The 12,000-nt window shown below is 27.8% G+C and overlaps 1 protein-coding gene across 2 annotated transcripts in view; it reads left to right on the top strand.

Moving 5' to 3' along the window:
* The first annotated feature begins 5,941 nt into the window (after positions 1–5,941).
* Positions 5,942–12,000, top strand: part of LOC136080742 (uncharacterized) — a 122,632-nt gene continuing 116,573 nt past the window's right edge. The window contains exon 1 of one of the 2 annotated variants that reach the window (XM_065797785.1): positions 5,942–6,203. In XM_065797785.1, the coding sequence (XP_065653857.1) occupies positions 6,143–6,203 (61 nt within the window). In that variant the 5' untranslated portion in view covers positions 5,942–6,142. The remainder of the gene's footprint in view (positions 6,204–12,000) is intronic. The other variant, XM_065797786.1, reaches the window with a different exon arrangement.

The following is a 12,000-nucleotide window of genomic DNA, read 5'->3' as shown; positions in this document are numbered from 1 at the left end:
TTTTATTATTTAATAACGATCATTATATATATATATATATATATATATATATATATATATATATATATATATATATATATATATATATATATATATATATATATATATATATATATATATATATATATATATATATATATATATTATACATATATATATATATATATATATATATATATATATATATATATATATATATATATATATATATATATATATTATATATTTGTATTTTAAATATTGTAACCTAATGCTTATTTAAAAAGTAATAAAAAGAACAGAAGTAGGATATAATAAGCTTTTTTACGCGGCGATTTTCATTGGCTTATGTAATTATTTATTTAAATTAGACTCTGCGAGGAAGAACTTTTGATCTTTTATGTTTTGTTTTTTGAAAAATATCATAAAATGTTAGATAAATAGGTTAAAAGCATAGGTACTTTTAGGGAGGTGGAGATTTAAATAGCCCCTTTATGCTTTTGCTATACTTTTAAATAAAGTAACAACAACAAAAAAATAATTTAAGTCTAAGTAAATCTAAGCTCTGCTTTTAAAAAAAATGCATTTACTTTTCGGTCACTTTGCCCTGTATGTCTTATTAAAGAAAGAATTAGTAATACTAACCACTTCCTTTACACAAAAAGTTAGTTATAAAATATTTGCGTAAATTATTGCATAAGTTTTGGCAAAAGTTTTGCGTAACTCATGCGCAATCTAAACTTTACGCAAATGCTCCGAAATATTTGTTAAAACCAAATAGTTACGCGAAATATAATATGGGAAGTATAATATGCGTAAGTCTTTCGCAGCTCTCGCACAGATACGCAAGTGTCACGCTAAGGTTGTGAGTAAACATTTTGGTGATGATTATTAAATAGAGTGGCATTAGATTAAATAGGCATTACTAGTGTTTGTTTTGCTTGTGGCCTGATACTTTGTTGTATAAGAAAGAGAAAAATATATTAGCAAAATATTTTTCCATAACCAACTGAAATACTTGAATGAAAAATAATTCTTATAAGTTATACAAATGTATATTTTTATATATGCCTTTTCTCGATGCAAACACAACGTTGATCCACTGTATATAATCTAACGTTATTCCAATGTATATGGAACAATTTTGATCCAATGTATATAATTCAGCGTTAATCCGTGTACATTGGATTAACATTGCGTTATAAACATTGGATCAACGTTAATCCATATACATTGAATCAATGAGGGGTTATACACATTTGGTATACGTTGATCCATATACATTTGATCAACATTGATACCTATACATTGGACATTGGATCAACGTTGGGTTTAGATCGGAAAAACAACCAATTTTTGCGATGTTTTTACATACGTTGGACCAATGTAATTTTGCTAACTACTTTTAATCACGTTGTTATTAAGGTTTTGATTAATATAAATAACGATATAACTAACATTAGATCAATGTTGTATTTGCATCGGAGAAATCAGCCGACGTTTGCGATGTATTTACATACGTTGGCCCAACGTAAGTGTGCTAGCTGGGTTACCACGTGCTATATTATGAAAGTATGAAGCATATTTTTTATATTGAAAAAGCATCAACAAAATGATTATCCTGTACCTACATTTACAACTACTTCTATGAAGATGGTTTTGAGGGAGGACGATGTTAAGCTTCATCCAGCACCTTATCTTAGTAAACCCCTAAAATAACATGATGATTATTCACTACAGAATTTTTTCTTACCTTAACAACATGACAATATTACTAGTAAATAGTAAAATAGTAAAGAAAATTCCAACCTAAGTTGTTGAACTCGATTTTTTCTCGAACTTTTGGCTAATGATTTAAAAAGTAAATTTCAAATCATAAAAGTTCACCAAATTAAAACCATAGTTTAATAGTAGGCAAACTAGAACAAGACGATAAAACAGCAACAAAACGTAGAACTAAAAAAAAAAAAAAAAAGGCTCAAAACCTTTAAATTTTTGAAGTCTTGTAACAAAATACTTGTTTTTAACAAAAACAGAATAAAGCTCTAAACGTAAATACATGAAATAAAAGATAATTTTAATAAAAAAAGATTTGTAAATAACCATTTTAGAAGTTTTTTTTTTTAAAATAAACCGACCTTAAAGTTTTTAAACGCTGAGAACTTTAGTATAAATGTTAAAAAGGTTCCCCATTCCATTAGATTTCTTATCCTTTTTTAAATTTTCAAACAAATTTGATGTCTTTTGGTACTTAGGAAACCTTACTTTCAAAACTACTTTTGAAAAAACTTGTCCCACGGCAAGTTTTTTTTATCAAGAATAGTCTTAAGACATGAATAATATATAAAAGAAGCCATATTAAACATTGTACTCAAGGTTCTACCTTTATTATGAAAAAAGACATTAGACAGTAAAATTCATGAAAAGTACATGTTTTTTGTCAAAAACCAAATGTTTTTCGTTGCGCTCTGGAATAGCTACCGTAGGCTTGTTAACTCTGAGAATATAAAAAGAAGAGATTCGTTCCAATTATACAAACTTATGCATGACACTGATAAGAAAATACTGGAAAATGTTTTCCGCTTTAAGAGGGGATTGCTTTATGACTCTTAAAGCTTCAATTATGTTAAAAAAGAAATGCTCCCTGCTTAATAAAAAAGGAGAAATTCCTTTTTAACAGAATTTGAGATGCATGGAACTCACTTTTAATTGATGGTGTAACTGTAAGTTAAAAGCCATAAACCGAAAATTGCAATGCAGCTTTCGGTTAATGGCTGAGTAGCAATCAAACATAACTGCTGTAATACTATAACAAATAGAGTGCAAAACAACACATTCACTTGGTCTGTCTAACACAGCGTAAACTGCTATTACTATTACTACTAATATGCACTTAATTAACACGTTCATATTAATATTTTGAATATGTTGTTTAGTTATAAATTGTAAATATAGGTCACTGAAAGCAGGTGATGCTGCTTGATTTTTTGCACAATCAGTTACAAATAATAATGTTATTTATAATCGTTATCTTAAATACAGGTGTCCTTTTTTAAATAAGTACTAAAATCTAAGCCGTATAAATACTAAAAAATAACTCAAGAATAGTTTTCGAATAAAAATAGGTAATATGGCATATTATTAATATATTCTGCAACATATTCGTATTAAAACTAAGTCATCAAAAACAAATATTTTACTCGTTAATTTTGTTAGTTTAAATGAAATTTTTATTTTTTATTTTTTTTTAAATTGCAACTGACGACAAAACAAGTTTTAAGTTTCGTTTACTTGGTCTTACCACTTTTTATACTTTTTCGCATTTCTTTCAGCCATCTTGAAAGTAGTTATAATTCTAGTAAGACGTTTTCCGGCAAAATAGTATGAATATAAGCAACTTGTATTTCACATCATAGTATGACAAATTCTTGATATCATAATGATACCATAATATGATTTAAAAATTAAAACTTATTATTTGGACATTAGAAAAAAACAACCAAACTTTTACTGTGTTTCATAACTAATATATGAAATTCTGCTATAAATCAAAATTATTTCCCAAATTTATGATATCACTATGATATCAAAAATGATATCATAGCTTGAAAAGGTTTTGATATCATTCTGATACCACATTGGTATCGCGTCTTGACTGGGAAATAATTAAATTTTTTCCAAAATCTTAAGGTAACATCACTAGAAGATTTTTACCAAAACCGTACCGCCAAAGAAATATATTTTTACTAAAACCGTACAGTAGTTACACATTATATGGCACGCAGATTGGTAACAAACATGAAACTCTTTCTAAATTTAGAAAATGCAGGATAAGCCTAATTGTCTCCCATCTTGCGGGCGTCTATGTAAGTTTGTAAGAGGAAGAACTTAGAATCTCGTAGATAATACATAATATAATATAAATATATATATATAATAGTTATACCCTATATTGGTGCCGTGGCTGTTAGATCCAAGCCCCCCTCCCTCCCTAAAAAAAACGTGTCATAAGGGCCCTAAAATTCTTTAAAGTTTTTCCATTAGGTATTAGAAAAAAAAAAAGCTCCTTACATTTGCATAAGGGCCCCAAAATTTGTAAATAGGCCCCTAAATTCACTAGGTTCCCCTTCCCTTCCTACTTGGGGGGGGGGGGTTAGTGAGCCTAGCCACGGCTCTGCTTTCTATATATAATATAAATAAGTATTTATTTCATAACTTAAATAGAAGTATATATGTTTTCTGTTAGCTCAATCATTTATACTCAAATAGCGTTTCTAAATGTCCGGATTTTACGAAGAAAAACGCCGTAAAATCTTTATTTTTATAGCTTTGGCACTGTATTCTCTAACGTAAAAGTCAGGTACTTAACGCGGTTAATGCATGTACTGGAAAATACACGAATTTTGCGTTTTTATAATAAGGTTATGTTTCGCTGCATTTTTTTAACCCGAATAATTTTTAGAAAAAAAAGTTTTTTTTTCTCCTAGCGCTTTAGTTTGTCTAAAATCAAACAAAGTTACATTTTTTTTTAATTACTCAAGTTTAGATATAAAATTTTGCTTTATAGTTGATGGACCATATCTTGGTATAAAATAGTGCTGCTCTCAATGAAGATAAAACATTAAACTGAGAAAACAACTTTTTCAAACAAGTTTCAAGTTATATGTTTAATTTCTAACCAGTCATATGTCTGCAAACATATTAAAGGTAAAAAAAAATTAGTTATTTCAAGTTTAAAATCTGTTTTTTCCATTTTATATGAAAGTTTTTATTAGTATGAGTGTGAAGAACACACAAATTGACATACGAGTAGTTAGACCTTTAAAGTTAAACCTCTTAAGGTTTATTTAAAAGTCTAAGCTCAAAATTCAAACATTACTGTGATATGAGCCATCCCTATTTTATAATGCCATAAAACTATTTAACTAAAATTCCGGTCTTTAAATTATCATAGATTAATGTATATTTTTTATTTGAATATACATATTTTTTATTTTTTTGTAGAAAATATATATACATATTTTCATACTCCATGGCAAAAGATATGTTAAGTTTTAAACAATATATATAGATATTGTTTAAACTTAACATATCTTTCAAAACTTAACATATCATATTGTTTAAAAACAAATGTTGCAGACCGGAAAAAAAATATGTTTGTTATCACCAAGAACAAACAAGACAAAAAAGTTTGAGAACTTGTATTAACGGCGTTGAGTATCTGGCAACTCTATACTCAAAAAATATACTATTTATACTCAACAGAGTAATCAGTCATCAACTGCATTGGGGCGTATTTTCTGTTAGCTTTCTTTTATATATTTAGCTTTCTTCTTTATATCTACGTTGATAAGAATTTTCTATTACTTACTTTACAAACTTTTTTTTTTTAATTTTTAATTATTATTTATACGTAAAATACTTATTAAATTTAATTATTATTTATAACTAAATTCTGTTTTGCGTTGATTTGTTTTAATTACTTTTTTTAACGATTTCTTTTATTTATGCCAAAGTTATGTTTGTTTTTAGCGCGGACAATAAACAAAAAAACTGACAAGAAAGCAAGTTAATAAAATCGTTATACTAATAAAAATTGAAACAACGCAGTATAAGAAAAGTATATAACAAAAAGAATTTTTTTTTAACTTTTCTCTGATACAGATTATTTCCGTGGTAATAAAAACATCATTCATCACACTTTATCCAACGAAAATATCATTGCAACATTAACTTCCGTGCGATAAAACTTAAATTAAATTCAGTGTTTTAAAACTTTGTTTTGAACTATGTAAAAATTACTTTAACTAACTTAATACTTTGTGCTAATATAAAATATTTACCATCTTTATGTAGACGTAATATTTTATAATCTATTTGTTTTCATATAAACATAAAGGTCATAAAAATATTATTTTATTGAAGTTATCACCATTAATAAAAATTATATAATAAATTTTTTATTTTCAAGTTTTATATTACAATTTAGAAAATATTGTGCTCGCAAATATTGTTTCATTGTTTTAATAACCATTTAAAAACAAAGAAGTAAAAATAATCAAGTTAACACTTTTATGTTAATCATATCAATACTTTATGTAAACTAGTTAGACTATATATTTTAAAAATATCTTTTTAATGTAACATCTAAAAAAGATAGAGAATGAACAAGATGACATCATTCTTGGTTTTATTGCTTTTACATTACTTTCATTTTTTTTGTGGTAAGTTTATTTATTTAAAATTTTATTCAAATATTTCTGCAAATCAAATTTGAACATGTTACTGAAGTTTTAACTTGATATAAGTTTCTAAGAACTTTACTTTTTATGTAGCAGAAAAAATAACGTTGCTTTCTAATATGGCGCTGTTTGATTTCCAATATCACCGTAATATTGAACAAAATGCGCTATTCAGTTATATTTGAATCGGTGGGTAAAAAATTACAAACAAAGAAGATGAAATACTCATTGTTAAAATGTTTGCTTCCGTAGTAATACAATTACTTATGGTAATTTATAGACCACGGAACGTTTATAAAGGTTGGGTGACTGGAGAAATACAGAAAGCAGCCTTCAGTTGCCCAATATCAGCAGTAGCGGATCGTGGTTTTTTTGGACCCATGGCTGATCAAATTTTTGGGGTCCTATAATACTAAACCCAGAAGTTAAAATTGTCTAAATATATAAAATAGCCTGATGTTTTTGTGAACAAATAAAACGACAAAATTAAAAATAAAACTATTTAAACTAAAAAAACAACAACATTTACATAAAGACTTTATCATAATTATAAGTAATTATAACAACAACAAAATCAAAAAAATTGTTCTTTTCTGCACTTAACTGATAAATATTCGCGAATCGTTTTATCGTACGAAATGGATGTCTTGATATCATATTCCATTGACAGAATTGAGAGGTTATTTAACCTTTCAACCGTCATTGTTGATCTATATTTATTTTTTATAAAAGCCATTTCTGAAAAAGACCGTTTTGCTTAGCAGTTCGTTTTTGGTATGTTAGGTAAAATTTAAGAATTGTATAAAGATTCAGAAATATATCAATAATGTTTTTTTCAAAAATTAGTGTCAACATTTTGGAATCAGTGATACAATTATTTTGCTTAAAGCATACCAAATCTAAATAATATTGAAATTGACTACATTTATTTATTTTTCTCCTTCCGAATATATTTTTGTTCATATTTTTTATGTATATCGCTAAAATTGTCTTCGACTTCTGGACTAATTTCGGCTGCTTTGTTCTTAAAGTCTTTTTTAGTTTTGGAATCTTCACGTAAAGATTATTCTAAAGAGTAGTACTTTGTGAACTTTATTAAATCGTTCTAAAATTATTTCCCATAACGCAGTTAAAACTGGTGTTTCCCGCCTCGTAAATCTTTTATATAAACCTTTTGCGTCTAATTTACATTCTGCTTTTTCAGAGCTTTTATCAAATATATTTAAGGGTATCAATTATTTTTTGATAGCTAACTTTAACCGTATGAAGTCAAACATAATGAGAAGGCCATCTAGTGGTGCTTTAATTTTTTAGTAAAAATGCCAGTGATGCTCTATTACTCGAAATTTTCCAACGGTGTGGGGATGCAGAGAAATAGGTGTAAATGTGTTGAATAATTCCGAAATATTCTGTATTTCCATTACAACGCACACTGCCTCTACTCCAACCAAATTTAAAGAATGCGCAACACAAGGGGCAAAGAACGCTAATGCATTCATTCTTTTTATCCATGCTTGTATGTCTGTATATTTTCCACACATGTTTGTCGCGTTATCAAATGATTTCCCACGGATGTTTTCAATAGGAAGATCTGCATTATTTAAAAACTGAAATACTTGTGCAAATAGTACCTCGATGGTGTGATTTTTGATTTTTAGAGAGGTTACAAATCGTTCAAATATTTTTCCGTTATAACAGTATCTTAATATTATAGCAAGCTAATCTGTATGAGCTAAGTCTGGCGTAAAATCTACAATAAGGGTATAATGTTTTGTATCGAAATTGTTTATCTGTTCAATAACTCATTTAAAACATTTTTAACACTCATCAATCGTTTTAAATCTCTTAATAAACAGTTTAAATAAGTAGTAGATTTCATCCATTTTGACACTTTGACGTTCTTTTAAGAAAGGATCGAATTCTGAAATCGGTTCCATGAAACCCATAAAGTTTCCATTTATTTTACATTCATATAATATATATTTCCAAATAATAATACAAAATCAACTTAACTTTATAGTCTTATTAATTTTTACGCTTGTTTTTTTTTTTTTTTTTTTTTTTTGACACTTTGCTAAGATTGCATCCAAATTGCACTGTTTGCAGTTATTTATAAAGTACGTTATTTCTAAAATATTTGCAGTAGTAATTAATTTCGTTTTTCTTTTATTATCTTACGCCTTAGCGCAGGCGGGTATTAGTTTGCAGTTTAGCGCTGAGAATCTTTCTGATTGGCGATTTTTTTCTCTTGGGGGCCCTAGGCTTCAGCTTACTCCGCCTATTGGGAGATCCGATACTGAATATCAGGTTGTTTTAAAATGTAAAAATTTGAAAAGTGATTAAAAGCATGCTTATTTTCAAACGTTTATTTTAATGCAGACGTTATTAAACTAGTTAAGGAGCATAATATTTACTTTGTTATATTGCCATCATATACCACACATTTAATGCATCCAATAGATGTATCCCAGCCTGCACAACTCTGCAAAAAATACTGAGTATACCATTAGTGGCAACCCGATAATTTTCCGACATTTTCATAGTGGCTAGTTATTGGCTAGCCACTTTTGGAGGCTGCCACTAATGGGCTACTAAGTTACCGATGAGCAAAACTTTAGCGGTCCGCTCAAAGTGACTATATAGGTTCACTGAAATTCTGCTTTGGTAAGTTAGTTGCGTAGGGTTTCAATTTCGCAAATTTAATTAATAAATTCTATTTCTGTTTACTAAAACACCAGTAAGGATGTTAGGTCTTTATTAATGGTTTCATCATTACGGAAATGTTTCATAATATTGTACTAAATTATTGTAACGAATTAGAAACCAGCAATAAAAGCATGTAACATTTAAACTCAAGTAAAACTTCCCGTGTTTTTGGTTTACTCTTTTATTGTGACGAACGCGTGTCTTAACGGGTTTTTATTCCAAAAGTAAAATTAGAAGTGCCGGCTAGGAACCGTTCATGGTCCTTTGAAGCATTGTTGAAAACATACTTTTATTTTTTTTTTAATTTTTTTGTTCTTTAATCTTTACAAATTCGTAATATGTAATAGAATCTTTACAGAGTAAGTAAAACTGAAAAAAAAGAAATCACAAAGTTGTACAAAATATATACAAAATAAAACTGTAAAGTATTAGAAATTACTTCAGAGAACGTGGAAAGCTTCCAGAAGACCGACGGTCTTGTCATCAAGAAACCGCTATGTGTTACTAATATTTTTGGACAATTTAAAATAAGTTTATATTAAAAAAAAAATGTTATCATTTTTCGGCAAAATGAAAATAAAAATCCAAAATGGAAAAAACAAAGAATGCAGACAAAAAGAAGTTTTTAATTTTTTTAATTTTATTGCAATACACATAAATATAAGTAGATACACGGTTTGCTAAATAGGTAATATATAGTCGTTCAAGTGTTGATAAATAAGCCTATTATTTGTTTTTGTATTTTTATTATTACTGTTGTTTTTGAGTTATTTAGAGTTTTTAGAGTTATTAGAATTTACATTGGTTTCGGAACAAAGTTAGTTTTAGGCATAGTTTTAAATGTTTTGGGGTTAATAAAAATTCATAAAGTTGTTAGTGTTTAAAATTAGATTTTTTAATAACGTTTTCAGAGTATTTAAGTTGTTCGATTTTTCCAGTTGATATTTTAGGATATTAATTTTTTATATAGAAAAGGACCACGGTAGGAAATGGAAAAGCGCAAGATATTAGTTTTTTTAAAGGTACGCTGAAGTTTCCCGTTCCTCTGATATGGTATCTATTTTTGCTTTTTGGAAGAAATTCTTTGAAAAGTGAGAAGGAACAAGTCCAAGTTTATATTTGAGCATAATTAACAAATTATGGATTATATTGATTTGATATACATTTAATGCTTTTAAATAATTTAAAAGTGGCTCAGTATGCGAGAGTCTATCCCTATTAAAAACTATTCTTGCAGCATGTTTATGTTTTCGATATAGTGTGGTTAGCTTGGATTTATGAGTACTCGCCCACGCAACATTAGCGTATATAGTAGCTTTGTATAAACGAAAAGTATAGGAACTTTAAATTATCAGGAGACAGTATAGAACTAGCTTTGTAGAGAATACCAATGTTTTTTAATAATATGGTATGTAATATATCTTATATTTGATTTCCACGAGATGTTCTCATCAATAAGTATCCTTGGAAATTTAGCTGCTTAGGTTCTCTCTATTTCTTTAGTATCTATATTTAGCGTAGGTAAATTGGGTGGTATTTTTTAAGATTAGAATGAAATAGAATGTATTTGGTTTTTTCTGTGGTTAGCGATAATTTGTTACATTTAAGCCAACTGTTTATTTTTTCAAGTTCGGTATTTGTAGTTTCATAAAGTTCTGTAATTGATCAGGATGCATAAAATAAATTGGTGTCGTCTGCGAACATTATGACATCCAATTTACTTGAGGCTTTAGGAAGATCGTTTATGTATAAAAAAAGGTGCAAGAATGGAACCTTGGGGGACACTGCATTTTATTTAAAATAATTTTTTCATGAGCAATAACGCATTGTTTTCTGTCTAGTAAAAAATTTTTAAACAAGTTTAGTGCAACACCTTTTATCCCATATTTTTCCATTTTCCTTATTAAGATAGTGTGATCTACTGTGTCAAACGCCTTAGATAAATCAACAAAGACTCCAAGGACGTATTTTTCGTTTTCAAAGGAGTCATTTATATTAATAATAAGATTAAGAAATGCGTGTTCGGTTGAATGTTGCTTTTCGAAGCCAAACTGTTTTTCATGTAGGATTTTGTTATTTGTTAGATATTTATACAGTTTATTGTATATTACTCTCTCCAAAAGTTTTGAAAATGCAGGAAGAACTGAGATAGGTCTGTAGTTATTTAGTGTAAATGAATCTCCGGGTTTTATTATTGGTATTACCTTAGTTGTTTTGAATTTATTCGGTACAGATCCTTATTATTAATAATTGAAGATTTAAATATTTCATAGAATGGTTGTTTTATCACTGGAAACACATTTACAACTATATAGCTGCAAATATTGTCTATCCCAGGGGCCTTATTCGTCTTAAGCGAGTTTTTTGCAATTTTTAGTTCTTCACGGTTTAGTCCAAAGAAAATATTGGTTCGTGATATAGATTTCGAATGAGATATCAGGGAATTGAATTTTTGAAGCCATGTTAGGGCCTATGTTTGCAAAAAAACTGTTGAAGTTTTCAGCGATAGAAATTTTGTCGATATATTCAGTTTCGTTAACAATAATTTTATAGGGTAAATTATTTGATTTGGTATGGTTTTTACCTATTATTTCTTTCAATATGTTCCCGGTTTTTTTAATTTCACTTTTGCTTTTTTGTAATTATTTTGAATAATATTATTTTTTTGAATTCTTTCTAATTTTTTCAAATAGATTTTTGTATTCCTTCTAAGTAGTTAAGTTAGCTTCGTTTCTGTTTTTTAAATACTTGATATAGAGTTTTTGGGTTGTTTTTGATGATTTTCTAATCCCGTTAGTTATCCATGGGCAGTTTAAATATTTTAGCTTTATTTCTTTCTCTTCAACAGGGAAGTGTTTATTGTTGTGATCTAGAAAAATATTTATAAATAAATTGTATGCGGAATTTGTGTGTCCAAGGTTACATTCTTGATACGCTCCGTCCCAATTTACAACTGGTAGCGAGTCTTTAAAACTTTTAATAGAAAACTGACTGATTTTTCTTTTATAAATTTTTGTTTTAGGATTGTTATAGGTTCTTAAATCTTGAGATAATGAAAAATAAATAGGAAAAT

The sequence above is a fragment of the Hydra vulgaris genome, chromosome 05 (genome assembly GCF_038396675.1).
Source record: "Hydra vulgaris chromosome 05, alternate assembly HydraT2T_AEP".
Lineage (NCBI taxonomy): Eukaryota > Metazoa > Cnidaria > Hydrozoa > Anthoathecata > Hydridae > Hydra > Hydra vulgaris.
This window is presented reverse-complemented; position numbering and strand designations above follow the sequence as displayed.